The 26,538-nt window shown below is 38.9% G+C and overlaps 1 protein-coding gene across 14 annotated transcripts in view; it reads right to left on the reverse strand.

The window, feature by feature from the left end:
* The window catches only part of NEK11 (NIMA related kinase 11), a 291,628-nt gene that overhangs the window by 233,436 nt on the left and 31,654 nt on the right, over positions 1-26,538 (reverse strand). For 10 of the 14 annotated variants that reach the window (XM_042954485.1, XM_042954481.1, XM_042954493.1 and 7 more), the window contains exons 2-3: positions 16,827-16,923; positions 11,163-11,328 (exon numbers count right to left, since the gene is read on the reverse strand). In XM_042954485.1, coding sequence (XP_042810419.1) covers positions 11,163-11,328; positions 16,827-16,923 — 263 coding nt within the window. Of the gene's footprint in view, positions 1-11,162; positions 11,329-16,826; positions 16,929-26,538 lie in introns of all 14 variants that reach the window. The other 4 variants (XM_042954483.1, XM_042954484.1, XM_042954486.1 and 1 more) reach the window with 2 other exon arrangements.

A 26,538-nucleotide genomic window follows, 5' to 3' on the forward strand; every position in this document is an offset into this window, starting at 1 on the left:
TATACATATATATACATATATACATATATATACATATATATACATATATACATATATATATACATATATACATATATATATATTTAGACTATTAAAAAAGAAAAAGAAATAGGGCCTTCAATAGTAGGCCTCAAAGTGAAATGCCAAAAGGATCAAGCTCCCCCTTGCTGAGTAGAACCATAAGAAGGAAAACTGAACCAGTTCCTAACATTAAGCAAGGAACCTGTTTAGTTGACAAGAAAATAGAACACCAAAAAATTAATCAGAGAGCTGGGCCTCATGCTCATCAAGTTACTACCCCTACAATTTTCATTTTGTACGTTTATCTCTAAGAAACATGATTTGCTTTGTATGTACTTTGTTCTTTAATAAATACTCTGTAGATTATTTTCTTAGGATTTAAATTAGGTAATCAAGTCCCTCACAGATAAAGATAAAAAATTATGCTTTTACATCACAACCAAAGAAATATATTTTTTGTGAAGCAGATGGATTTTGAAATATGAATATGGAAAGCATTTATGACTTTCTTTCTCTAAGCCATCTTCCAAGTAAAAATCAAATGTTTTTGATAAAATGTCTTACCTCAGTTTAAGTTCTTATTACACTATCTGCAGGCTCATTGTTTTCTCAACTTTGTCTTTGAGAAATATTTAATGATGACTTTTATTGCTAAGAAAAACTTTAGTGAAGAATATTGACTTTTACTTAAACCAATATTAATGTTGCCTCAAGTCTATATTGCTCACAGAAAATGCTCTTTCAGTAATATCACCCCTTGAAAGTTGCAAATAATAAAGCCTTGATGTTAACTTCTGAAGTTTTGAAAATCTGTAACCCAAAATGTACCATTTGCTGGGTTACTGGACTCTCCTCCCTCCCCCAGCCCAATTAGCCAACATCAGATTGAAATGCCAAGACCTTGAAGGAATGAAGAACAACTCAAATACAGTGTCTAAACTCCATCTTTGATTCCATTAAAAAGTTTTAAATCCTAAAAGCATTTAATTAAAAAAAAATTAATCCCTGTTTTTTTTTAAGTCTTCAACAGAAGCACTTACAACCAGTTTAAAAAGCCAAAGTAGAACATTCTCAGAAGTCTGAATACAACAAAACTGCAATGCCCAGAGCATATACAAAGCATGAAATAACCTTTGGATTCTAGGGTTGGGAGGAGCTTGAAAAACTGTTCTGCCCTACTTCATTTTAAAATTAAAAAGTTGCTCCTTATTAAGTCATTTGGTTAACATCTTCAATGCTGCTCTCTAACACTCCACATCACCTTTCAATAAGCTTCTAATACATCCTTCCAGTGGACTTCAAATTTTAGCAGGCATCAGAATCATCCATGTTTCTTGTTTAAAATGCATATTCCTGGACCGCATCCACAGACACTCTGATTTAGTAAGTCTGGAGGTGACAAAAGAATCTCTATTTTTAAACAAGCATCCTAAGTGACTCTGGGACAGGTAGTCCATGGACCACATTTTAACAAATGTTGCTAGATAATAACACAAATGGGCCATACACTTAATATTTCACCCATCAGTGGCAACATTTGGTCCAACAGTTTGAAAAATTCCAAAGGAAAAAGATGTACTTCGGACAGGGCTGAATAAGAATCTTTTTATAATGACATATTTTTTCAAAAACACCAATAAATGGAGGTGGAGGGGGTGTGAAGATCATCTGTCGTTATGTTGTAGAACCCGAAGACATTCCCTTGGCATTTTGGAAGTGTACTGCAATGGAGTGCAAAAAAGTGGAGGAAATGGTAGGCCACACCATGCTCTTAAAAGCAAAATAAGAAAACTCGGTTTCTAAATAGGTACTAAATAATGCCATGTAGTATCATGATGTTCAAGTCTGATAATACAAATGAGAATTCCTGGGTTTGGCTGCTAATTTCTTTTTCCAAATTCTTTTAGAGTAAGTGTTCTTCCTGGTGATAGAAATGTACATGAATAAAAATAAAATAGAACTTATTTTTATCTCAAGTGACATGAAATGCTTTCTTCTATAAATCACTGGGTTGCTTTTAAAATAAACTATTTGAAGTGTGTTATTCCATTTTTGAATACTTATATTTATATTTATATAAAGTCATATGTCAGTTAAAGCCACACCCCAAACGCTGTAAATTCTAATGGATTTATGAATTGCTTTGTATTAGTGTATTAAGACACATCTTTTAAATAAAACTAATTTTGCTTTTCAATTTTTACATTAACAATTTTAAGTAAAAATTTGTGGCCTTCCTTTTTTTTTTTTTAATTTGTATTTTAAGTAGGCTCCACACCCAAATGGGGCTGGAACCCATGACCCTGAGACCAAGAGTTGCATGCTCCACTGACTGAACCAGCCAGGCACACCTCAGTGGCCTTACTTTTTAACTTTGTTGTTAAAAGGTTAAAATATATCATGGCTTAAACAAAGAAAGTAAATAGAACAAATCAGATTAATTAATTAAAAATCATGAGTAGATCCGTTCAGGTATATAAAATCAGACCCTCGGGCCGCCTGGATGGCTCAGTGGGTTAAGCGTCTGACTTGAGCTCAGGTCATGATCTCACAGTTGGTGAGCTTGAGCCCTGCGTCGGGCTCAGAGCCTGGAGTCTGCTTCAGATTCTGTCCCCCTCTCTCTGCCCCTCCCCCGCTCACACACACTCTCTCTCTCTCTCTCTCTCTCTCTCTCTCTGTCTCTCTCTCTCTCCCATATATAAATAAACATTAAAAAATTATTTTAAAAATCAAACACTCACATGATTTACAGTCCTCCCTAACTTCCACAGAACTGACACAGACCAAATTCAGGAAGGCCTACCTTCTCCAGGATGGAACTGCCCAGAAAAACCAGAGAGGCCTGATAGGATATACCTTTCTAAAGATAATGTTTAGTTCTTTCAATCAGCAGCAATCCCAGGAAAGCAGGCCATTGAAGACAGCCGTGATATGTGGCTACCCGGAGCTCATACTGGGAAGGATGGTGCTTATAGACTGAATGTTTGTATCTCCCCAAAATACCTATGTAGAAATCCTACCCCACCTCAGTGTGATAGTATTAGGGGGTGGGGACTTTGGGATATGATTAGATCATAAGGGTGGAGGCCTCATGAATAAAATTAGTGTCTTTATAAAAGAGACCCCAGAGAACTCCCTCACCTCTTCTTTTTTTGAGAGAGAGAGGGAAAGAGAACGTGGGCATGCATGCGTGTGCGTACACACATGCACACACACACAAGCCGGGGAGGAGCAGAGGGACAGGAAAAGAAAGAATCTTAAGCACGCTCCACACCCAGCCCAGAGCCTGACACGAGGCTCAATCTCACAACCAACTATGAGATCACGACGAGCCGAAATCAAGAGTTGGACACTTAACCGACTGAGCCAGCCAGACACCCCTCGCTCACCTCTTCTAGCATGTGAGGACACAGCAAGAAGATGACCATTTATGAACCAGGAATCCAGTCTTCACCAGACATTGAATCTGCTGGAATCGTGATTTCAGACTTCCAGCCTTCAGAACCGTGAGAAATAAATGTCTGTTGTTTATAAGCCACCGGGTCTATGGTATATTGTTATAGCAGCCTGAATGGACTAAGACAGATGGTCATGAATCAATGTCACAATAATCAATAACCTACGAGTCTCCCTCAACTGTAACAAAACAATTTGGTTGTTAGTGGCCCCAGACAGAGCTTCAGGACAATAAGCAGTGGCTTTAAAAGGACAGAAAAAGATTTTTCTTTAATTGCAGACTCAACGCATACCCAGTATTATGAAGTTACAAGGACTCTCTGAGAGCTGAGAGCTAGTAAGCCTGATTGCTACATGTCATTGCCAAATTCACTACTGACACTTACTAGAAGTTCGAGATTGTTAAAACTCAGCCTACTTACTTCGTTTATTTAAATAGTTTTAAATAAATAAGAAACATAAGAGAAAATTTCAAATTTTCTTTTGTACAGTACAAATAAATCTTTGGCAAGTACTTGCTTGAAAGTTGCTATCAGACTCATTAGTGTTTAAGAATTTGCATGTTTCCTCCTTCTGGCATGAATCATACTAAAGGTTCCAAGTCAAACTCAGAGTTAAAAATGAGCCTGCCTTCCAGAAAACAACTGGAAAGGGGAGAGGGGAGCAACAATGAAATAATGAATGATTATAAATAACAACTTCCATTACTGGCAGTCTACTAGGTGCAAGGTTCTGAGAGCCATTTTTTCAATATTCACTATTTCAAATCCTTAAAAAAAACTAACAAAAGAGGTGTTGATACACTATCTTAATAGCAGGAAAAGGATCACAGAAATGAAATAACTTCCTTAAGGAAATAGACCAAGATCTGAACACAAGTCAGTGTAATGACAAAGTCCACACACTTTCCACTATTTCAAGCCCTACCTAGTCTCCTACTGAGAGACGTAAAATACTTAATAACATCATCATCATCATATTAAAATATGTATGTGTGTACAAACTGATATACTTGTGTTTTTGTGTTTATGTATAAAAACAAAGATAAAGATACCGAGTATAAGTGAGAAAAAGCCAAGAAAAGGAAATGCACGCATATATATATATATATATACACACACACACACACACATGAATTGTGAGATGATTACCACATTCAAGTTAACTGACACATCCAATACTTCACATAGTTATCTTTTTTTTTTTTTTTTTTTTTTTTTTGGTGGTGGTGTGAGCACTTGAGATCTACTCTCTTGGCAAATTTCAGGTATACAGTACAGTATTGTAAGCTATGTCCCTGTGCCCAGAACTATATTCTAGATTCCCACATCTTGTTCATCTTATAACTGGAAGTTTTCATTTTGTATAATTTACATAGGCTTGATTAGTGTAGCTATGTAGAAATTTGTGCTTAGGGCCACAATTTGAAACGTGTTTGGTTAACATTGTTGGTATGAGCAATAAAACAACCAATGTCTTCCAATTCATGTCCATGTACAGGTAGATAATTACATGCTTGGGGAGGCAGGAACCATGGACTATTTGGTTGACTCTATTAAATACTATGGAAGGAATTAGAGCGATCCAAGTAAAAGAAAAAAAAAAAAGGAGCAATTTTCCCAATACCCCTGGTCCTCGTTCTGCCCTAGATGAAATTCAATATTCTAGCCATGTGACTGCCAGAAAATCACTCCACCTCTCTGGGGTCCTGTTTCCTCATCTATAAAATAAAATTAATTAATAAGAATCTACCTCTCCTTGAAAAAGGATAAGGGCACGTTAAGAGGACACAAGAGCCAACCTGAAGGAACCCCAACAGCTAAAGTTGGAACAGTTTGAACAACAAAACAAAAATGACAGTATTGGGTTATAAACCATAGAATAAAATAAATATTCCTGAGTTCATGCTGATATAAATAAATAATTGAATACATAAATGGGAAAGGGACAGTAGAACAGCTCTTCCTTATAAGAGAATCCCAATTAGTAAATATAGAAAGAGTGAGGGAAATACATAATCACCATTAGCAAAATATCACAGTATAAAGTACTCCAGGCAACCTTTACTGAAAGATGCTAAAATCTGTGGGTGAAAGTTTGAGGAAAAACAGGATATTAGCATAGTCTCAAAATATTTTTCCCAAGATACTTACCCATTACAAAAAAAGAAAATAGTAACACCGTAGTGGAGAAATCCAGCAGACACTACTTCAATCAGTCAAAGTTAACATCACCAGTAATAAGCTGCACTAGCATCATGTTCCTTCTTAATATGATGTAGTGAGAAGGACATCACATCACTTGTGTGCTTCCTCAGAATACAGAACCTCAATCTAATCACAAGGAAACATCAGGCAAATCCAAACTGAGAGGCCTTCTACAAAATAAGTTACCAGTAGTCATCAAAAGTATCAAGGTCATAGAAAACAAGGCTGGAAAAGGGAACTGTCACCGACAAGAAAGGAATAGGGAGATGCAACAATTATACACAATGCAGGATCCTAGATTGGGCCCTGGAACAGACAAAGACAGTAGGAATAAAACTGGTAAAATATTAATACCCTGGTTTTGATTATTATACAATGGGTATATAAGTTGTTAACATTAGGAAATGCAAACACATTATAATTAAAAGTGAAGTATTAGGTTCTTAAATCATGGCCCATGCTTTTCTACTTCTTAGCTTTTTATCACATTATTCCCTTTAACTAAAATGTCCTTGCCCCATCTCCCTTGACCAAATCCTTTCCATACTTCAAGTTCAAATATAATGCCAGCTCCTCCATGGTTTCCATAGTCCATTTCTCTCTAGTCTTAACTTGCACAGGACTTTAAACACCTCCTTCCCTCAACACTTACCATATCTAGCTTGTACTTTTGCTATTGATAGAAATGATTTGTTTATTCTACCAGACGGGTTCATTAAAGAAATATTATATTATCTCTGTTGCCCCACACTCTCTAGAATTATATCTGACACAGATTTGGGGCTCAATAATGGCTTTTGGAAAGACTCCTGACTATCATTGCCTTGGTGAATTTCAAACTGTTAAGGAACCAATAAATAATCTAGAATGCCAATTTATTCACATGCAGTGAGAGCTACAGCTGCCAAGACAACAGGGAGCTCATGTCAGTTTAGCCAGCAGATTTTTTCCTGTTAGAAGAGGCATATGTGGAGAGCTGAATTATAATCAGAAGTTGCACACGGAGCAAGGAGAACAGGCCAGGTAATTATCATAGCACCTAATGAGGTGGCCTGAGCATAAAACCTAACCCACCACCAGAGCCAGAATTCCCCGTTCTCCAGTCCAGGCCTCATCTTTGCTCAGCGCTCCATACACACTGACCAAGTTTTCCTTTACGGCTCCATTTTTCTGCTTCCACACTAACCATTCAACTTTTTTATGCAGCTCTCAGCCCTGGCTACACATTAGAATCACCTGGAGAGCATTCAAAACTCCTGATGTCCAGATAAAAATCCAGATCAATTAAATCAAACTTTCTGGAGATGGGCCTCAGGTCTTGTGATTTTTGAAATCTCCTCATGATTCTAATGTACAGCCAAGGTTGAGCACTACCATTACACTAAGATAGTTTCTGTTTAGTTATGTTAATATCACTAAGCAGAAAATAGGCGTGCCTGGGTGGCTCAGTCGGTTAAGCGTCCGACTTTGGCTCAGGTCATGATCTCACGGTTCGTGAGTTTAAGCCCCACGTTGGGCTCTCTGTTGACAGCATGGAACGTGAAGCCTGCTTCAGATTCTGTGTCTCCCTCTCTCTCTCTGCCCCTCCCTGCTCTCTCTCTCTCTCTCTCTCTCTCAAAAATAAACAAACGTTAAAAAAATAAATCAATAAAAATAAAATTTAAAAAATATCACTAAGCAGAAAATAGACAAGTCCAACCTTTCCTGCTTTCAGCTGATAGCATTATGGTCTCTCTCTGCTGAAGATACATGGGCTATACTCACCTATACTCTACTGCATCTCCTAAGTTAACGCCCAGGTTTCTGGGGATGCCTTGTCCTCACCCAGGTGGGTAGGTAGTACCTCACAGCTCTCCAGTGCAGTACATTGTTAGGTGTGCCAGCAAAATAAGGTAGGACAAAATGCTTTTGACATATGTAACAGGTAGAAGGATCCAATACTTTATCTTTTACCATTAGTCTTTGACAGAAATGAGGTGGGAGGCAGCTGCAAGCAAGTAATAAAGAATTCGTCAGAAAAAAAAAATTTCTGATTGCTAATTGCTTTGTGGCTCACTACGTGGGTCCCTGATATGATACAAAAATTAATCAGAAAAAGATCAATCCCACACATCTAAAGTCTGAGACGGTTCATACCATGCATAATGTACTGAGTGCCAGGAGACATATAATGCTATGTGGTGGGGGTGGGGAGGGATTTCCACCAGGAGGTTATTGAAGTCTTTGCAGAGGAGGTACCATTTCTGCTGGGCCTAAGAGGATGAGTAGGATTCGAAGATGTGGGGCTATGAGAAAGGACACTCTGAAAGGAATGGCCCAAGCACAGATGAAGAGGTGTGAAACTGTGCAGGACACACAGGAAATGGCAAGTAGTTCCATTTAACACTGGGTGGTGGGAGTGGGGGCGGGGGAGAAGAGAAGACGTCAATATTTGAAATACTCTTCCATTTTGGCAGTTTTGGAACTATTCCCTGTCAAAGATTTGGTTAGATCTTGACAAGAAGTTGTGAGAGTTCAGTTGTTTGCTTTTGACGCTCTTATCTGATGTTATGTGCCCAAAGGGTTGAGTGGTAGATCCAGCAGTCTCACAAATGCATTTATATATTTGGATCTTGCAAGGTCCCAAATTAAATTACAAAAGAGCAAACTTGGAGAGAAAAAAGACCAACTATTTCAATGGTGATAGCATTTTTCTATGAGGTACAAGTTTAGCCATCTGCTATTTCCAGCATGATTTTACCTCAATAAAGAGAGGATAATGCCAGAGTTGTGCGAGTTAAGAGCAAATGTGGGTCTGATAATGAGAAATATCTCTGTTAACAACAAGAACCAGCGATCCGCAAACGTCATTCCTTAGAAGTCAGATAAGTGACAGTCTGACAGCTCAGCAGCCTGGAGCCCAGGAAGACCCCTCAGTGGTTCCCCTGCCTGCCTGTGGCTGTCACCATGGCAACGCCCCTCCCGGGAGAGTAGCTCAACCCTTGGAAACCACCAGCATTTAAAAATTAACACAGATGATCCTGGACTGGATCCTGTGAGAGAAAAAAACATACAGAAATATCCTTTCCAAGGACGTAATTGGGACAAATGGGCTAAATTTGAAGATGGATTGTGGATGGGCCTCACCTGGTGGGCTTGTCAAAACACAGATTGCCAGACCGCACCTCCAGAATTTCTGATTCAGTACGGCTGGGGTGGAGTGCCCAAGTAATAATGATGCTGCTGGCCTGGGATCACATTTTGACATCCAATGGATTACGTACTAACATTGTATCAATGTTAATTTTCTAATTTTGATCATTGTATCAGGGCTATAAAAGACACTGTCCTTGGCCTTAGGAAATATAGTAGTATTTAGAACAAAGAGGCATTGTGTCTGCAACTCCCTCTCAAATGGTTCAGGAAAGATAGATGGATAGATGATAGATAGATAGATAGATAGATAGATAGATAGATAGATAGACAGACAGATAGATGAATAAATAGAATGATAAAGCAATTGGCAAATCTGGATAAACAGTATATGGGAGTTCATGTGTTATTCTTATAACTTTTCTGGTAGCTTAAAGTTACATTAAAGTTAAAAAAATTTAAAAATAAGGCAGGGAAAGAAAGTTATAGCTTACCACCTAGACGTGTCCAATATGGTAGCCAGTAGCCATATTTTGTTATTTAATTTAAATATATTAAAATTAAATAAAATTTAACATCTGGTTCCTCAATCACACTAGCCACACTTGGTCAAGGGCTGAAAAGTCATGTGTGACTCCTGACTATTGCATTGGAGAGCACAAATATGGAACATTTCCATTATCACAGAAAGCTCTATTGCACAGGAATGACTACAGTGAAAAATATTGTTAAGACCAGGAAAGAATCTTTGGAAAATCCAGTGTGCTAAAAGCAGCAGTAGAGCTACCTCTATGGTCACAAGCAGTTGATTAACTGGAGGGCTAAAGGAAGAAAAATGATTAAACTGTAGCAGACAGATCATATTGTAGCTATATATGGAAATACCTGCAGTTTTGCATGGATTCATGACATACATGCCCGAGTAGCTGGTCGTTATCACTGCTCTGCACAACTCATCATTTTACTTTTCTTAATAGTCCACTGATGAAGGAGAAGCGGACATCCAAACTCCCTGTTTCTCTCCCCGCCCCTTCTTTTCCCTTACTTTCCTCCAAGCAGAAGAGTGGATGAGGAAACACCTGGCAAAGCTGAGCCGAAGAGGCTGACCTGCAGGGAAATAGCTGACACTTGGAATATCTCAAACTTGCAGATATTTAAATAGGGCTTTTGACTTATATTGGTTAATATACACCAGCTGATGTGTAAAGCAGAAAAGGTTGACTTTTGTTGCTATCCCTACTCCTTCCAAGCTTCATCTCCTCTTGCCTTTTCTTTTCTGCTTCTCAAACACATGGCACCCTCTGGCTGTCCAAAGTTTCTGACCCAAACAGACCTGTCTTCCATTCTAAGGAGCATCTTCTTTCTCCCCAGCATCTTTTCATTCAGGCCCCAGCAACACCCAGGTGATGAACTGGCTAAATTCACTCTAAAGTATAAATAGCACCAAATTCTCCCAAAGTGCATTTGCCTAAGACTAGCTCCCAGAATGTTCTGGAAGATACTTTCTGAGCAAGGTCATCTTTACGTACTCTCTGCCTGACCCCGCCCTTATAACTCCCCTCTACCTAGCCTCTCAGGAACAAACATACAGATTCATATTATAGATACACCTTGGCACTTTCCCCCTCTGGTACCTTTCCAAGCAGCTTCATATTTGGTTGGGGCTCAGTAAAATGCACAGCTATTACTTGCAGAGAACATGGAGTGGCAGGGAAAATTGAAAATATCTGAAGCCATTAATCACAAATTTATAAATATGAAGAAATATTTCCATGAGGAAAATGGGCCATATTTCCATTTCCAAATTTCCATGGAGGAAAATGAGGAATAAGCCTAGAACCCAAAACTCAAGAGATGGACCTCTGCTCCATGCAGGACTCCATTATAGCATTTAAGTGGTCTGTCCAATGGACCCACTGTAGAAGGTTTGGGTGACATTCTCCCTAAAATACATCCCCAAGAAGCATTCTTCTGCAGCAAATACTCCTTCATTGGAAGTGAGTTTGTCAATTACCTAAAGATTATAATTCTCAGTTGCAAGACGCGATATCCTGGGTCTTTATAGTCCAGCTTGAGGGGTTCTTTTCTTTTCAGTTTTTATTTAAAATTCCACTTAGTTAACATCACAGTGTAATATTAGTTTCAGGTATACAATATAGTGATTCAACGCTTCCATACAACACCAGGTGCTCATCACAACATCCTTAATCCCCATCACCTATTTAACCCATCCCCCCACCCACCGGCTAGTGATTTGATAATGGAACTTATGAGATGTCCCTTTACAGAGTGCCATTTACCATGAAACAGATTTTTATTGAGAATTCCAAAAGAGGAGAGTCTCACCTCACAGTACTCGGTGATAATGCAGAAATTATCTTGCTCCACAAAGCTTGCATGGAACTTGACAATGGCTGGGTGGTCCAGCTTGGAAAGGAGCTGGGCCTCCAAATTGGCCTGCACAGTCTCATTTGGATTGAGTTCTCCCACAGAGATTTCCTTCAGTACTTTTCTGCAGCCAAAAACAAAAACAAAAAAACAAACAATATTTAAGTACATTTAGATTTAAAAAAATAATTTATATGAACAAATGGTTCAGGGCCACCTAGTTAATGCCCAGGCTACGACCCAATCATAGGTCTGGTATTGGCTGTTATGACACTGAGTCTCCTAGTGGTCCCTGGGCCTGCTTGCCTAGCCCGGTCACTGACACACCTGTGGCACTACAGTTTTGATCAAACTGGGCAGAGACTGAGCTAATCTTAAGCAACATTGCTGAGGTGGCTCTTCCTTGGTCTCTATATGTCTCAGTTTCTCTTTGTCTTTCACATGGTGTCTCTGCTTCCATCTGTCTCTGTGTATGTTTTATCTCTCACCTTATCTGTTTTCCTCAGCTTTTCTATTTCTCTCTCTTCCTATCTTGGTATCTATCTGTCTCTCTTTGTCTCTGTCTCACTTATATATATCTGTCACTCTGTCTCTCTGTGTCTTTCTTTGACTTTGTCTTTCTCTGCCTCTTATACACACACACACACACACACACACACACACACACACACAAACACACATGCTTCTATCTCAGCTCTAAAATTTTCCAAATCTATCAACTTAATATCAATGGGGCCATTATCTATTTCCTTTCTTTTTCAAACTATTCTTGGCATAGCATACTTTATTGCTATTAGTGTTTAAGAGAAAAAAAAATCTAAAAACATTGATAGAGGTATTTAGGGTCTCAAGCATGTATAAATGGAACAAGAGCTCATTAAATCTCCAAATTATTAATTTTAAACTGTGATAATTCAATGAGGAGTGGACCAAAACACTATCTCTTCCCATCTAAGAAAAAAATAGTCTGATGAACAAACCAATTACGGTACCGAGTATAAACTAGATTGCCAGGGAAAAGCACTTTAGAGCACCAATTACATGTGAGACAGATTCTGCTGATTATAAGTAAACGTTGGCTATTCATTAAGGCAAGTTCTGCAAAACCCATGCTAGAAAACATTTCACAAAGATAGTCTTTAAGAGTTACAGCCTATGCATATTAATGAAAATGTATTTATAGTAGAAACAGTCTTAATTAAAGGCCCTTCAACCAACTCATAGATTAAGCAGAGCTCTCCAGCCCTTTCTAACAGATGCTGACAGCAGCTTTTGCCACAAGTAATGCCTGTGCCCAGTAGGTGCCCAGGAGGTGCTCTCTGGCACACCCGTTAACTCCTGCCCTTCCAGGTAAGATGTGTGCTTACCGAGTCATTGTGTTTACTCCCAAACTTGTTACGCCAGTTGTGCTCACTACTGTAAATTTGTGACTTAAATATGACAAACTGATGAAGGATGAGTATGAGTGTTATCTTTGTGAGGAAAACTAAGTCAAACGCTTACCGAAAAACTTGACAGTGACAAGTTACAAAAAAGAATTGCGGTTAAATAAGTAATTGACAAGATAGCGCTAAAAAGTTGGTTTAAAAATGTAAAAATCAAGTATTCTGAATTCATGCTGCTAAATTTTCATTCCGTTTTAAAGAAGGTAAACCTGGAAAACTTAACATACTATGGATGTAGTTTATGCAAAAAAAAAAAAAAAAAAACGATGAAGGGACCTCTAATCAGAAAACATTAGATATTGGCTGTGCATCAAAAAATTGGAGAAACTGTGCAATAATATGTTTTACATTGATGTAAATATTTTCATTATGTCATTGCATTTAAAAATTGTTTCCTCTGTTTACCCAAGTACCAGCCCCAATCACAATGGATAGGAGAGCTCCTATCATTCTTAAAAATGTGATTATACTACACATTTTTTCATTGATTCAAATAAGACTCCCCCCTAGTTGTTTCACTGTGGAAGACATTTCCTCAGGCAATACCAGAGACAGAGCCTGTTTCTTCGCTCAAATGCAGGGCCTAGAAGCTTTAATACTGCAGTCAGCACTGTCTTGTGCAGTTTTTGCCTCTCCTATTCCTCAGTGGCAAACATTTCATAAAAATTCTAGGTTAGACAATCTGTCCTAAAAGCTGAGACACTACGTAGGAAAACTTAGAAAGTGTCCTTATCTTACTGATCCGTATTGCGTGTTGGGTGACATTTGGCTTTTTTTCTTGACCAATAAAAGCTTGTTGTTAAGTTTCCATTCTCCAAAATCTGATTCATCAGGAGAATCTTCTATTTCAAGATGGCCATTATTGGGAAATCAGTTTTCCTAAAACTTGAATCATTTATAACATTTTATTCATTTTAAATGTTTCTCATGGTCTTCCCATTGTGAACCCCTAAAAGACAACCCCAGCAGGCACTGGCTGCATTAGATAGGAGGGCCCTAAACAGGGGGCCTCACAGGCTCTGCTTTGCCATTTACAGGTGTCTTTAACTAGGACTGCAATTTAGAAAGTTGGAACATTTGGTTCCCTTCCCCTAATGGAGCTTTCCCTTTGGTGTTGTTAGGTAATGAACACCGTCTCAGGCCCCTACTTGATAATGAAGTGATTCTAGAGAAATGCTTGCATGGGACCATTTTCTATAAGAAGACCAGTTCCATCAAGAATTTGGTTAAAAATGACCTCATGTTATTAAGAGTGGCATCCAGACTGTTAGTAAAAGGAGCTTGAAATGACATCCGTAGTTATGTTTTTCTGTAACTTCTGAAGATTACCACGCAGCTAGCAAAGCTCAATGACATCTTCATAGTGCCTTTCCAGTAATTTACTGTGCCCAGCTAATATGCAGTTGTAAAAGTCACAGTGGTTAAGCATGACAACATAAAGCCTTACACAAACTTGCAATATTCTCTTGCTGTGAAGGAACAAATGCTATAAAAAGCTTAAATATACTTATTTTTCCTCATAAACACCAACTATTGTGCAACAGAGCTTGAGATTTTACATATAGTTAACCTGAGTCCTGTCTGGCAGCCTGATGATAAAGCATAAAATCTCATTTGCCCACAGCTTAGCAGACGAAGGTAGGGCTATTAAGACAGGTGGTATCTAATACAATCATCTCTAGCTGACGCAGAGACATTCTACCTTCCTTAACTAAAATCATGTCACTGAACCAACAGAGGAAACTCTCATTACCTATCACAAAATATGAGATCAATATCAGTCGAAGGCAGCATGGAAACATACCAAAACAAGGACAGCTTGTCACCTGCTCGGTGACTCTCAGCCTGTCACCCACTCCTAAATAACATGACAGATATTTATTTTATCAGAACTTCAACTGTTTGGGAGAAACTTTATGACAGCAGCAAAACGCAACACAACACAACAAAAAAAACCTACACACACAAGCATCCCTGCAGACCCACTTAACTTACAAACTTTCTGTTCTTTTTCCCAAGTGGCATGCTTCTTTCTTTCTAGAATCAGTAACAAACTGACAAACTTTGGAGGGTGACTTTGGAAATCCCTGGCTTTTAATTTTCCACAGGAGAGACCAAGGCTAGAGAAAAGATCTGAAGGAATATGTGGCCAGTGGGTGAGTGTCCTCTCCACCTCCAGGTGAGAAAGAGACCTCTGGACCAGATGAAGGGAAGGCAAGAAAGTTAGGTGTATCTGAGCCCTTGAAAACAGTTCATGTCCCCTAGGCCGGGTCCAGAGAGGAGAGTAGGAACAGGACTCCAAGATGGGTAGGAGAACCTGAGAACAGAAGAACTGTGCTCTCTTTCCAAAGCAGGGCATAGAAAAAATAGCAGCACCCTCTCATTTTCTGGTGTCCAGCTAGGGGTAGGAGTGAAAAAAAAAAGGTCCTGAAGGGGCAAGGAAGCTGATGAGCCCAAGAGAGTTCTAGAATCCCCTATGTCCCAGTGAGGCATGAGGAGCAGTGGGATAAGGTCCCATGTAGCCACAACCATCTTGGTGAGGGCTAGTCAGCTAGTGGGTGTGGAAAGCTTTGCAGTTAGTCTGGAAAAAACTAGCTATGTCCCTTCCCTTGTGATTTAAGCATTAACAGTCATGCATTGCATGCATGTTGTAAGCACCTACTACGTGTCTACAGTGTAGCAGGCACTGGAGATTCATAGGCCCTGCCCTTGTATCTACCGGGAAAGACAAATATTAAACAAAAAGATAAATGTACGTGAATGTGCAAAAATACATATATTTTCAAAAACTTCATATCGAGATGAGTGCTGTGAAGTTGGAGTAAATAACATCTGAGGCTCTCCTCATTTAAGATGTTATGACGCTTTGGGGCGCCTGGGTGGCTCAGTCGGTTGGGAGTCCGACTCTTGATTTTGGCTCAGGTCATGATCTCACGGTTCGCGGGATGGAACCCCATACCGGGCTCTGTGCTGACAGCAAAAATAAATAAATAAACGTTAAAAAATATTTTTGCGTATTTCCTTCCCATCTTTTTGCTACAGTTTTTTTTTTAAACAGTAGAGGGCAAACCTTTTGCACAATTTGCCTGCTGTTATTTTCACATGACATTATTACAGCAGAAACCTGTCATTTGAGGCTGCCCCACTAGACCCCTGGACTGTGGGTACTGCCTTCCCCAGATAGATAAAAACACACAAAAACTGACGAACAAAAAAACTCCACATCTCCCATCTCGCTTGAGCTGGGGCACCCAAGGTGTGACCTAGGTTCTACCAATCAGCTGCACTCACCTGAGACTTTGCTTTGGGTGTGAGCTGAGTGAAGAAACAGGGTGGGCACAGGGCCACCCTTTCATTAACATAGGTGGCATAATAAATGGCGTGGCCCTGGTGGAAGTGGCAGCAAGCCACTTCAGTGGCATGGTTCTGGCTGATGTTCCTGGAAATTTAGCCTTTAACCTGCTCCCCAGCCCTCCTGCTGCTGATGTGAGCTATCTGTGTTCTGGAACAAATCCCCTTCTGCTCAAACCACATAAGGAGGCTGCACTTATCTGTACTGGGAGCCCTGACCAATGCAATAGGCATGTTCAGGTGTTACCACAAATCACTGTAAACACTTTGGGGTAATGAAAATGGAATCTCCAAAACTCTAGTTCTCTTAGGCTAATTTTTATTTATTAATTCAAGTCTTAAAATGTAGCATCCTCTAAGGAATTTAAGGCCACAGTGTTGCTTACTTTTCTATGGGTAGAAATATCATGAGAGTACAAAACATCCTTTTTAAAGTTATTTCATACTTTTCAATATAATATATACATTTAAAATGTAAAGGGACATAAGAGAATATAATGGCAGAGAGTGATATTGGTTCAATACAGTGGTACATTGATTAAAAAATGGAAATACCAAGTACTGAAGTTACTAAAGGAGTACCTGGAAAAAAAAACTTACAGAAGTTCGTGGAGAGTATACTACAGATGGAATTTTATTTTATTTGTTGTTTATTCTTCTCTCAGCAACTAAAAACAAAAAAACATATTTTAATGTCTGTGTCCAGAGAAAAGGACAAAATAATTTTATAGGTCACCATCATATGCCATAATCTATGAGCTGCTTTTGTTTCTAACCAGTAAATTCCTGATCCCAGCTCTTTGGGGGCTAGAATTCTCTGACTCACCTGGTCTTTTCCTCTCCACTCCTGATCACCAGCATGTAGCAGAGTTTTGGGGGCTCAAACAGCATCATGATACAGTGCAGGTGCCCACTGCAGACATCTATACTGAGAAGGAGAGCCCAATTTCAGACTCCATACAAGGCCCCAAGCAGCCACTCCCAAATACCTTAAGATAGGAAATTATGTACTTCTGTTACATGACCAGCTACTTACTTATTGCCTTCTGTATGTCAAACACTATACCATGTGCTGGGGATACAAAGATGAGAAAGAGAAACCTCTTGACCTTCAAGAGAGCTCAGTCCCATGAGAGAGGCCAAGAACTATAAAAATAGTTGAACAACATCATGATAAATGCTATAATAGAGTTGGGTGTAGGGTGGGGATCCTTAGTTGTTCTTTGAGGAGAAAAGAAAAGGCAAAACCTATAGATTAGCATCCCAGGATATTCACTTTTGCACATGCAAACTACTTTGTACTATGTGGAATTTTTCTCTAGCTGGATCCCAAGGAGCAAAAGAAATGAATTTATCATTCTTTACTATTTGCCCTGTAAAAATCGATACCCAGTAGAGGAATGTCTGTATTTGAATTATTTGAATAGTTTATGAAAGTTAATAAGCCTGTGAGTTTTTTATAAAGAAAACTACTTACAAAAACTAGGCAAGAATTTCTATATCTATATACCATTCTTTAGATACACATACCCACACAAACACACAACCAGAGTATACATTATGCAATGTGGAATGAATAGGTACTTTTTAAAAGACCTATAAAACTAGCAGACTCACAAACCACTCTTTTCTTCCTTCCTCCTCACCCATCTATGTATCCTCAGTTTTTATCCAAATATGTTTTATATAACAAGATTTTAAAAATAAACGTGAGGAACCATTAAACCATGCTCTGCTCTAGAGGATTCTCTTAGTTTGGGGTCCCCAAGAAGCAAACCTTGAGACACAGGTTTGTGTGCAAGTATAGTCATTTAAGCAGTGAGAGGGAGTGGGGAGAGAAGCTGATCAGGGGCATTACCAAGCTAGTCACCGCTGTAGCAACTGGAGCTTAGTTCTGTGAAGGAACGCTTGGAAGCCAGTGTAGGCACCTCTGAGTCCCCTGACCGAGGTGCAGGGACCAACTCCCTTCATTCTCTGGTTAAGGCTGCTCCCTGGGAGTATTAACTCCCCCACTCTCCCACCATGCCAGAGCACAGGGCCCTACTGGCCAGAGAGAGGCCTGTGCTAGCAGTTGAAGGCTGGACCCATGCACAGGAAACACTAATTGCCCAGGTGATATAGGTAGGGCACCAACACTGTCTTCCACAGGGATAAAAATAAAGTTCCTCCAAAATGGAAAATCTGGTCGATTTTATCTATATCCTGAAAATGGCTAAGATATAGTGATTCCTAGAAAATGTAAAGTGTCTTTATAGGGAATAATGAAACCAAAAATCACTTATAACCTATAGGTGAATTCCATACCCTAGACTTTTCAAGACCGATTTAGTTTACAAACACATGAGCAGTGTATAGGAGTATTGCACACAGATAACAAGCAAAGAATAAATAATTAACAATAACTAATACTACAGATAATAAACAAAGAATAAATAAGAGTAGAATTATTTCAGACATTTTAGTTTGGCAAATAAGCTATCCTGGCTCCTGTCTAGATTATATTATCATTTGTGGTGACAACTTCTATGCAGTGTTTCAAGGCTGGTACCATAACATTATGCAAGTTGCCATTTATTTTTAAGGAACTGAAGAGAGTAATCAGAGATTTCAGGAGTAGGAGGTTTGGAGACAAATATGGCCCAAATAAAAAATTTCTAATAATTATGTGAATTCAATGACTTTCCACATCTGTATAAATTTTGAAAAGTAGAAGTGGTTTGAGCACATGTTTCAAGGCTGGAAACAGCACTGGTGCTCACTGTAAGAGCTCTGCAGAGAATCTCTGGTGTCAGTGCAGGAATAGAACTGGCAGGCACCTGGTGGCTCAGTCGGTTAAGCATCTGACCCTTGATCTTGGCTCAGGTCATGATCTCACAGTTTGTGAAATTGAGCCTTGCCTTGGGCTCTGTGCTGACAGTACAGAACTGTTTGGGGTTCTCTCTCTCTCTCTCTCTCTCTCTCTCTCTCTCTCTCTCAAAATAAATAAAGAAATAAACTTTAAAAAATAAAGAACAGAACTGGCTTCAGGATATGCCATATCCAGTTCTTTTCCAGAGGACTCCTTGGAGGTTATTTGGAGAAGATATAACATGTCTAACTGCTCTGTTGTGAAAAGCCCTTCACCCAGGGGTTTTTCAATTCTCTTGAGCAAAGAGCCTTAAGCCGAGCCAAGAAATCCATCAGTGAGTATTAATTAATCAGATAGTTACAAAAGCCAGCATTTGTTTTGGCCCTATTGAGAAAGCCTGTGTAGTTTGCACTCACTACAGTGGATCTATTCCGCCCCCTCCCCACCTCCATTTCTAAACCACAGCCTCCATAAAAGCTGCTGGGACTGTCTCATGAAAAGCTTCATTGGGAACAAACTGCCCTTTGCTCTCCTTTTAGCTAAAAAAATGAGTGGATTCCCTTCATGGTGAACAGCTTTCTGGAGCTTCTTTAGAGGAGACTCTAAAAGTTCTCCTTACAACCTGGGATGTATTAGAATCAACTCTAATTTCCCCCTCAAAACCAGTTATGGCTCTTCTCCCCTTTGCTTCTCCCTATACCTCAACACAAGTGGTCAGGCCATTCTATTTTTCTTATTTATACAGATGAGCCAAGTCACTGAATATTACATCTTGATTATTTTAAGAGACACTGACTGTCTACCCATCTCCCCACAACTCCACCATCATATGATCTAAAGAGGAGGACCCTCTCCCAGCCCCTGGGATGAATCATAATTCACCTAAGTCTATCATGTAATCCTATTCCCCTTACCAGTGATTAGTTTTGGCGTGATGTAATTCTGGCCTAGAAGGTATGAGAAGTCTTTGGGGTTTTCTGGGAAAGATGTTCCTTGGTGATAAAAAGAGAAGCGTGGGAGGAAACTCTCCTTTAATCTGCCTCTGCATGTCATCATCTCCATGTGACTCCTTGAACTTTGGCAGCCAGCTGGGGTCATGAAGGAAGCCACCCCAAGATGACAGGCTGAATGATAGGAAACAGTAGGCACCAAGGGCCTTCATGATATTATGAGCTGCTAATTTCATCAACCCTGGAACTTTCCTCTCTTTCTAGAGTTCTTGTTAGTGAGATGCCTTTCTTTTTCTTTTTAATATGAAATTTATTGTCAAATTGGTTTCTATACAACGCCCAGTACTCATCCCAGCAGGTGCCTTCCTCAATGCCCATCACCCACTTTCCCCTCCCTCCCACCCCCATCAACCCTCAGTTTATTCTCAGTTTTGCCTCCTTCCCTCTCTAACTTTTTTTTCCCCCTTCCCCTCCCAAATGGTCTTCTGTTAAGTTTCTCAGGATCCACATAAGAGTGGAAACATATGGTATCTGTCTTTCTCTGTATGGCTTATTTCACTTAGCATAACACTCTCCAGTTCCATCCATGTTGCTACAAAAGACCATATTTCATTCTTTCTCATTGCCAAGTAGTATTCCATTGTGTATATAAACCACAATTTCTTTCTTTCTTTCTTTCTTTCTTTCTTTCTTTCTTTCTTTCTTTCTTTCTTTCTTTCTTTTTTTGATCATTCAGGGCATATTTATTCCAAGTGAATAAAAGGCAGATGACTTGAATCAACAGCAAAATAGTCACAAAATTAAATGCAAGGAATGACATCATAAACCACAATTTCTTTATCCATTCATCAGTTGATGGACATTTAGGCTCTTTCCATAATTTGGCTATTGTTTTTTTTTAAGGCTTTATTGCAATTTATTTTTTTTTCAATATATGAAGTTTATTGTCAAATTGGTTTCCATACAACACCCAGTGCTCATCCCAAAAGGTGCCTTCCTCAATACCCATCACCCATCCTCCCCTCCCTCCCACCCCCCATCAATCCTCAGTTTGTTCTCAGTTTTTAAGAGTCTCGTATGCTTTGGCTCTCTTCCACTCTAGCCTCTTTTTTTTTTTTTTCTTCCCCTCCCCCATGGGTTTCTGTTAAGTTTCTCAGGATCCACATAAGAGTGAAACCATATGGTATCTGTCTTTCTCTGTATGGCTTATTTCACTTAGCGTAACACTCTCCAGTTCCATCCATGTTGCTACAAAGGGCCATATTTCATTCTTTCTCATTGCATAATTTGGCTATTGTTGAAAGTGCTGCTATAAACATTGGGGTACAAGTGTCCCTATGCATCAGCACTCCTGTATCCCTTGGGTAAATTCCTAGCAGTGCTATTGCTGGGTCATAGGGTAGATCTATTTTTAATTTTTTGAGGAACCTTCACACTGTTTTCCAGAGTCTTTCTTATTATTTAAGCTGTTTTGATAGCTAAAGACACTCTAATACTAATGTTTTGCTACAAGAAGGAAGAGGAGACTTTTAAAGAAGAGATTAGAAGCAGAGAGAGAGAACTGGGTGAACATTCATTTGTACTTAGAAAGCACTAAGTCTCCTAATTTAAACTGGAAAAGGTATAATGGCTCTTTTCTACTTGAACATCAGTATTAATCTTCAAAAAATCATAACAAGGTGAACTATAATGAACTACACAAAAATGGATCTATAGCAAGAAAATACATCCTAATAAATGACTAGAAATTATTTGTCATTAGTAAATCTGGAAACTAAGACAACACCGTAATTGTTTAAATAATTTGAAAACACAATTTTTGTCATTAATTCAAAATTTTCATATGTCAAAATTTTTAGCAGTTATCAAAAAGTATTAGGATTCAAAATGATTAAAATGTCACCACTGTCCCCTCCCTTCCCTTGGGTATAGATATGGGAGCTATAAAAGCAAATAGGAGATCTAGAATGAGTGGCAAGGAGGGAAAGAGTGAAGTAAAGGGCATGGATAATTTAGCAAAAAAAAAAAATAGAAAATATGTAAATCAGTGAAGTGAAAAAACACCAAGAAAAAAGAATTCCTAAAATTTCTAGTCTCTCCCCTTTTCTTTTCTCCCCCCAAATTAAGAAAACATACTTTAATAGATAGTAATAAGTATACTTTTTTCTACAATTCTCTGGAGATAGGAGAGAAAAATTTACTGATATAAGGAATTACTTTGTTTTACATGATTTGAAGCCTCCAACTTAAGAAATCAAGAATGAAGTCATTAGGTATTAGAAGCACAATGATGATCATTACAATTTTTAGAAGGTAAAACAAAGTTCCAAGAACAATAGATGACATTTATTCATACTGAGGCATTTATGAGATGCTCATCTGATGGTCTTTCTTGACCCCTCCAGGACTAAGTTAAGGGCCTCCCTTCTATGCTCTCATTGCATCCTGTGACAACATCTATTCTCATAGGAACTCCCTTATTGGACTGCAGGCACCCTAAAGGCCAGGGTCACACTTTATTCACTACAGAATTCCCAGTACCTGGCAGTGTCTTAACATATTTGAAGGAGACCAAGTTTGCACACTCTTCACCTTCAAAATTCAGCTTGCTCATTACCTCTACCACCAAAAGTGTAACTTTGACAATTACATATTTTCATATCTATCTGTTCATCTCCACTCCCATGCTGAGAACAATTAGATTTCATTCATTTCTGTGTCAGTGTCTAGCACAATTCTTGGCACATGGTGGATGCTCCATAAATGTTTGACTATTGAATGATTAAAGTCAACAACACACAAAGCATGTAGCTAAGGTAGTAGGATCACAAGTCCTATGCATGATTTTGTCCTTTATGGAAACATACCAGTTTGTATACTGGGCATCAATCTGAAAGTGGAAGTTTATAAAAATTTGCTTCCTAGATAGAACACCTGCTGGAATAGCCCTTATCTGGAAGCTGACTTACCTATGGGAGCTGATAACAACATTAGCATTGACAATGAAAAATGGCAACCTGGAAAATGGTTTTGTGCAGATGTTTCACATTATCTCAGAGATGGTAACACCCACTACAATGACTTGGCCCAAGATAACACAAAGCTACCCGGTTTTCCATATCCCATCCCCTTATTCAACTTCTTCCCCAATTTTTGGAATGAATTTTATGTTTTTATAGAATTTTAAAGCTAGACAAGATCTTCCCAGAGCATAACAATCAATACACCTCAACATATTAAGTCCTGAGAGTTACATATTTGTCCAAGATCATATAGCATGTTACAGCAGACCCACCATTTACCTCTTGAAAGAGGAAAGACTACCAATTCCAAAGAACCAAACTTTGTCTCCAGATTTAACAGTTTCCCCTCTTCTGCTTTAGTACCTAATAACTAAGACGGTATAAAACTTTTTCACTTTTCAAACCATGTTTCAAAGAACAAAATCTCCTGCTACCTACTCTATTCTTCCCTTCCTTAGCATTAGAGAAAAAGGGAAAAATAAAAACAGAAAGCCTCTTCTTCATAGTGATTGGAATAATGGTCTTGCTCTTGATGAGGCACTAATAGGGTTATGTCTGTTTTTAATTAATTATCATATGAGGGTTATAGACAATCTTATCAATAGTTGGGAGTCTTTGCCACTTACAGAGCCCCAGATTTGGACTGAAATGGGATGAGACCATACAGAAGAGGAAGAGAATGTTTTTTAACTTACCTTTCCTAGAAAGGTAGTGAAATCTACTTTTATGAGGTTGCCCTAGGTATCACAACCCTACAAGAATAATTTTGTGTGTGTGAGAGGTCAAGCATTTAAAAAGTTCAATTGTGCAAAATCATTTGATCAAAACTGTTAAAAGATGTAGTAATACGCTCTAAAAATAAAAATAAATAGATAACACTCTGTACAACAAATCACTCATTCACTCTATTACACTAAATACTAAGCCTAGAGCAAAGAGTCTGTTTATTGTCAGCAAGAAAATTAAGGAGCATGACAATGTCAGTAAGGATGTGAAAGAATAATTTACCATAGATAATCGGGTTAGCTTTTGTTATGATTGTTATATGCTCCAAATTTACAATTAATGTTAGGTTAATATTCAAAATGCAGTATTCTAATGCATAATTCATGTCAAGTTTTTATTTTGAACGTGACGGAAAAATACTAGAATTGTGAATTTCAAAGAGATAATCGGATGTGATGCAAAGCCTACCATGAAATCAAGATACAGTGACAAATTGAGTTTTAAGAAGCAACAAAAACTGATTAGCTCCATTGTCTTGACTAGGTAAAACCAACACAGGATAAACCCTGTTTAAAGTGAAATTAAATTATGATCAAGGCAAGAAGAAGGTTGATGCTCCAAAAACAAAATGAAAAAATAATCTAGGGTTTTAGTGAAATAAAATCCCCTAACTATTTATAGCAGGTGCTGGTTGGCTGCCAGTTAACGCAGAGACAGTCAAAACAGCAAAAAGTTTGTATTTCCAAATTTCAGTCTCTATTTCATCACCATGGTAAGCATAAAATACAGACTTAAGCTAAAACTCTAACTATAGCATAGAGCAGATTACTCTATTTAATTTTGATATGGAAAGGGAGGAAAATGAAGCTCCGTATTAGCATACTTTCATTAGTGGGTTTAAGCAACTAATTCTGGGTCTTACGTTTTGCTGAGTTGTGCTTATGCAAAAAAAAAAAAATTTCTTAATCTACCAACAGAGCCCAAGTTAGAATCTACTACTAGGAAGGATCTAGTTTCCCTGAACAACAGCTTATGGATTTAGTCATTGATTTGCAATGGACAAAAAAGTCACAGTCAACTGTGTAAGCGGGGGACATGAGGACACATGGCTAGCCTGTCTCTGATGACACAAGTCTTCATACTTCCAAGTCCAGAGGGTGGAGGGGTGCCTGGCTAAATAAGGTGCTCCAGAACCTTCATACTCGCTGAACCTCACCGAGATGGCTGTGCAGAGTTTGTTCTGGCTGCCCAAGCAGTCCACAGGAACCCCACACATGAGACGGCCTCCTCAGGTCATAGCACAGAGCAAAGGACACTAAAAACTGTCTTAGGCATGGTCTTCCACCAGCGCTGTTTCTAGAGCTTCTGAGTCTCTAGAATTTATTTGAGGATAAATCAAAGTGTTGTTAAGTTCACACAATGAAAGAAAAAACTGTTAGATTCATTAAGTATGTTATCTAAAGAAGCCCCAAGGAAGGGACCTTCCAGGGTCTTCGAGCAGTGCCTCTCAAACTTCACCATGCATCCAAATCACCAGGGAGTCATTCCAATACAGGTCTAGGGGAGACCCAAGACTGCACATCCCTAACAAGGTCGCAGGTGATTCCCCAAGCTACTTGTCCAGGGGGCACACTTTTGAGTAGTAAGGTTTAGAGCAGGTAAGGGTCCAGAAGACTGCCAGGGATGAGTGTTGAAGAACCCCAGAGTTTTCTAGAGACTTGGGGGTAGGGCAGGTTTGAAGAGTAGCCCAAATAAGAGACTATGTGTCCCCCTCCCAGCCCATGAAGCATGAGACCTCACTGGACGAAAAAGATTTGGAAACTGCTGCTGGTCCAGCCCCCTCACTTTACAGATGAGGACACTGGGACCCGGAGAAGCCGTGAGACTTGACTATACCCTCTCCTGAGAATATTCCATAGCCAACACCAAGATGATTCCAAAACTCCAAAATGCCAAAAGCCAGTTTTAAAACACCATTAGGAAAACTTCCCTTCAGTTTTGGCCCATACCCTAAAAACTGCAGTTTGCATTGGTTTTCTCTTGTTCTGTTCCCATTAGTGATAAGGTACGGCTACCCATTGGCCCGTTGAACAAATGGTTACATAATCTATTACTTTAATGTATTTGTACTCAGCCTCATTCCACAAAGGATTTGACATAACTTATATAATAAAATAGAAAATTGAGACAAGCAAGAGTAGGTGGAACTAAGAAACAGGGAAAAGAACACAGATATGCTGGCCAAAAACTGTTGCTACAGCTGAACTTCAAATTTAATTCCAAACTTCTTAGAATGTATGATGGTTACCATTGCTGTTACTATTGTTGCTGATATTAATGGTAATGTCAGAGGTGCAAGTTTTGCCTATGACAAGAGGGTATTTCAATCTTTGGATCCTTTATGACATAAGCCAGTTTTCGGTTTAGACACAAAGCAGTGGAGGTGTCCCCAAGGCGGACGTCAGTGATTCTTTTAAACAGAACTCACTCAGAAACAGAATTCCAACTTACACATGGACTAATGCACTTTGATGTCTCATTTAAGAAAAGCTTCTCAACTCTTGCCTTAACTCCAGTTTCTATAGTCAGTACATCTATATAAAGCACCTGCACTGTGCAAAACATTCTACTTGTGTGAGGCACAGCCTCTGCCTTTGAGAGGTTTGCAAGCCAATGGGAGGAAGACAAATAATTACAAGTTATAAGAAAGCAGCATGCACCTTCAAAGGATGAAATAAATATCCCAAAGAGAGAGCCAAAGGCCAAGATATGAGATAATCATAAGAAAACCTCCAACTGCTAAATAGTGATACTGGTGTTAATTATGACAATACCAAGTGCTATACAAGGGCCAGTTATTCGGCGGCCTGCATTGTGCTATTATAATCCTCACTTTTGAAATGAAAAAACTGAGACACAGACAGGTTAAGAACTTCATTTAAAGGCACATGGTCAATCAAGTGGCAAATCACACCTAGTAATGACGAAACG

This window comes from Panthera leo, chromosome C2 (genome assembly GCF_018350215.1).
Source record: "Panthera leo isolate Ple1 chromosome C2, P.leo_Ple1_pat1.1, whole genome shotgun sequence".
Taxonomy (NCBI): Eukaryota; Metazoa; Chordata; class Mammalia; order Carnivora; family Felidae; genus Panthera; species Panthera leo.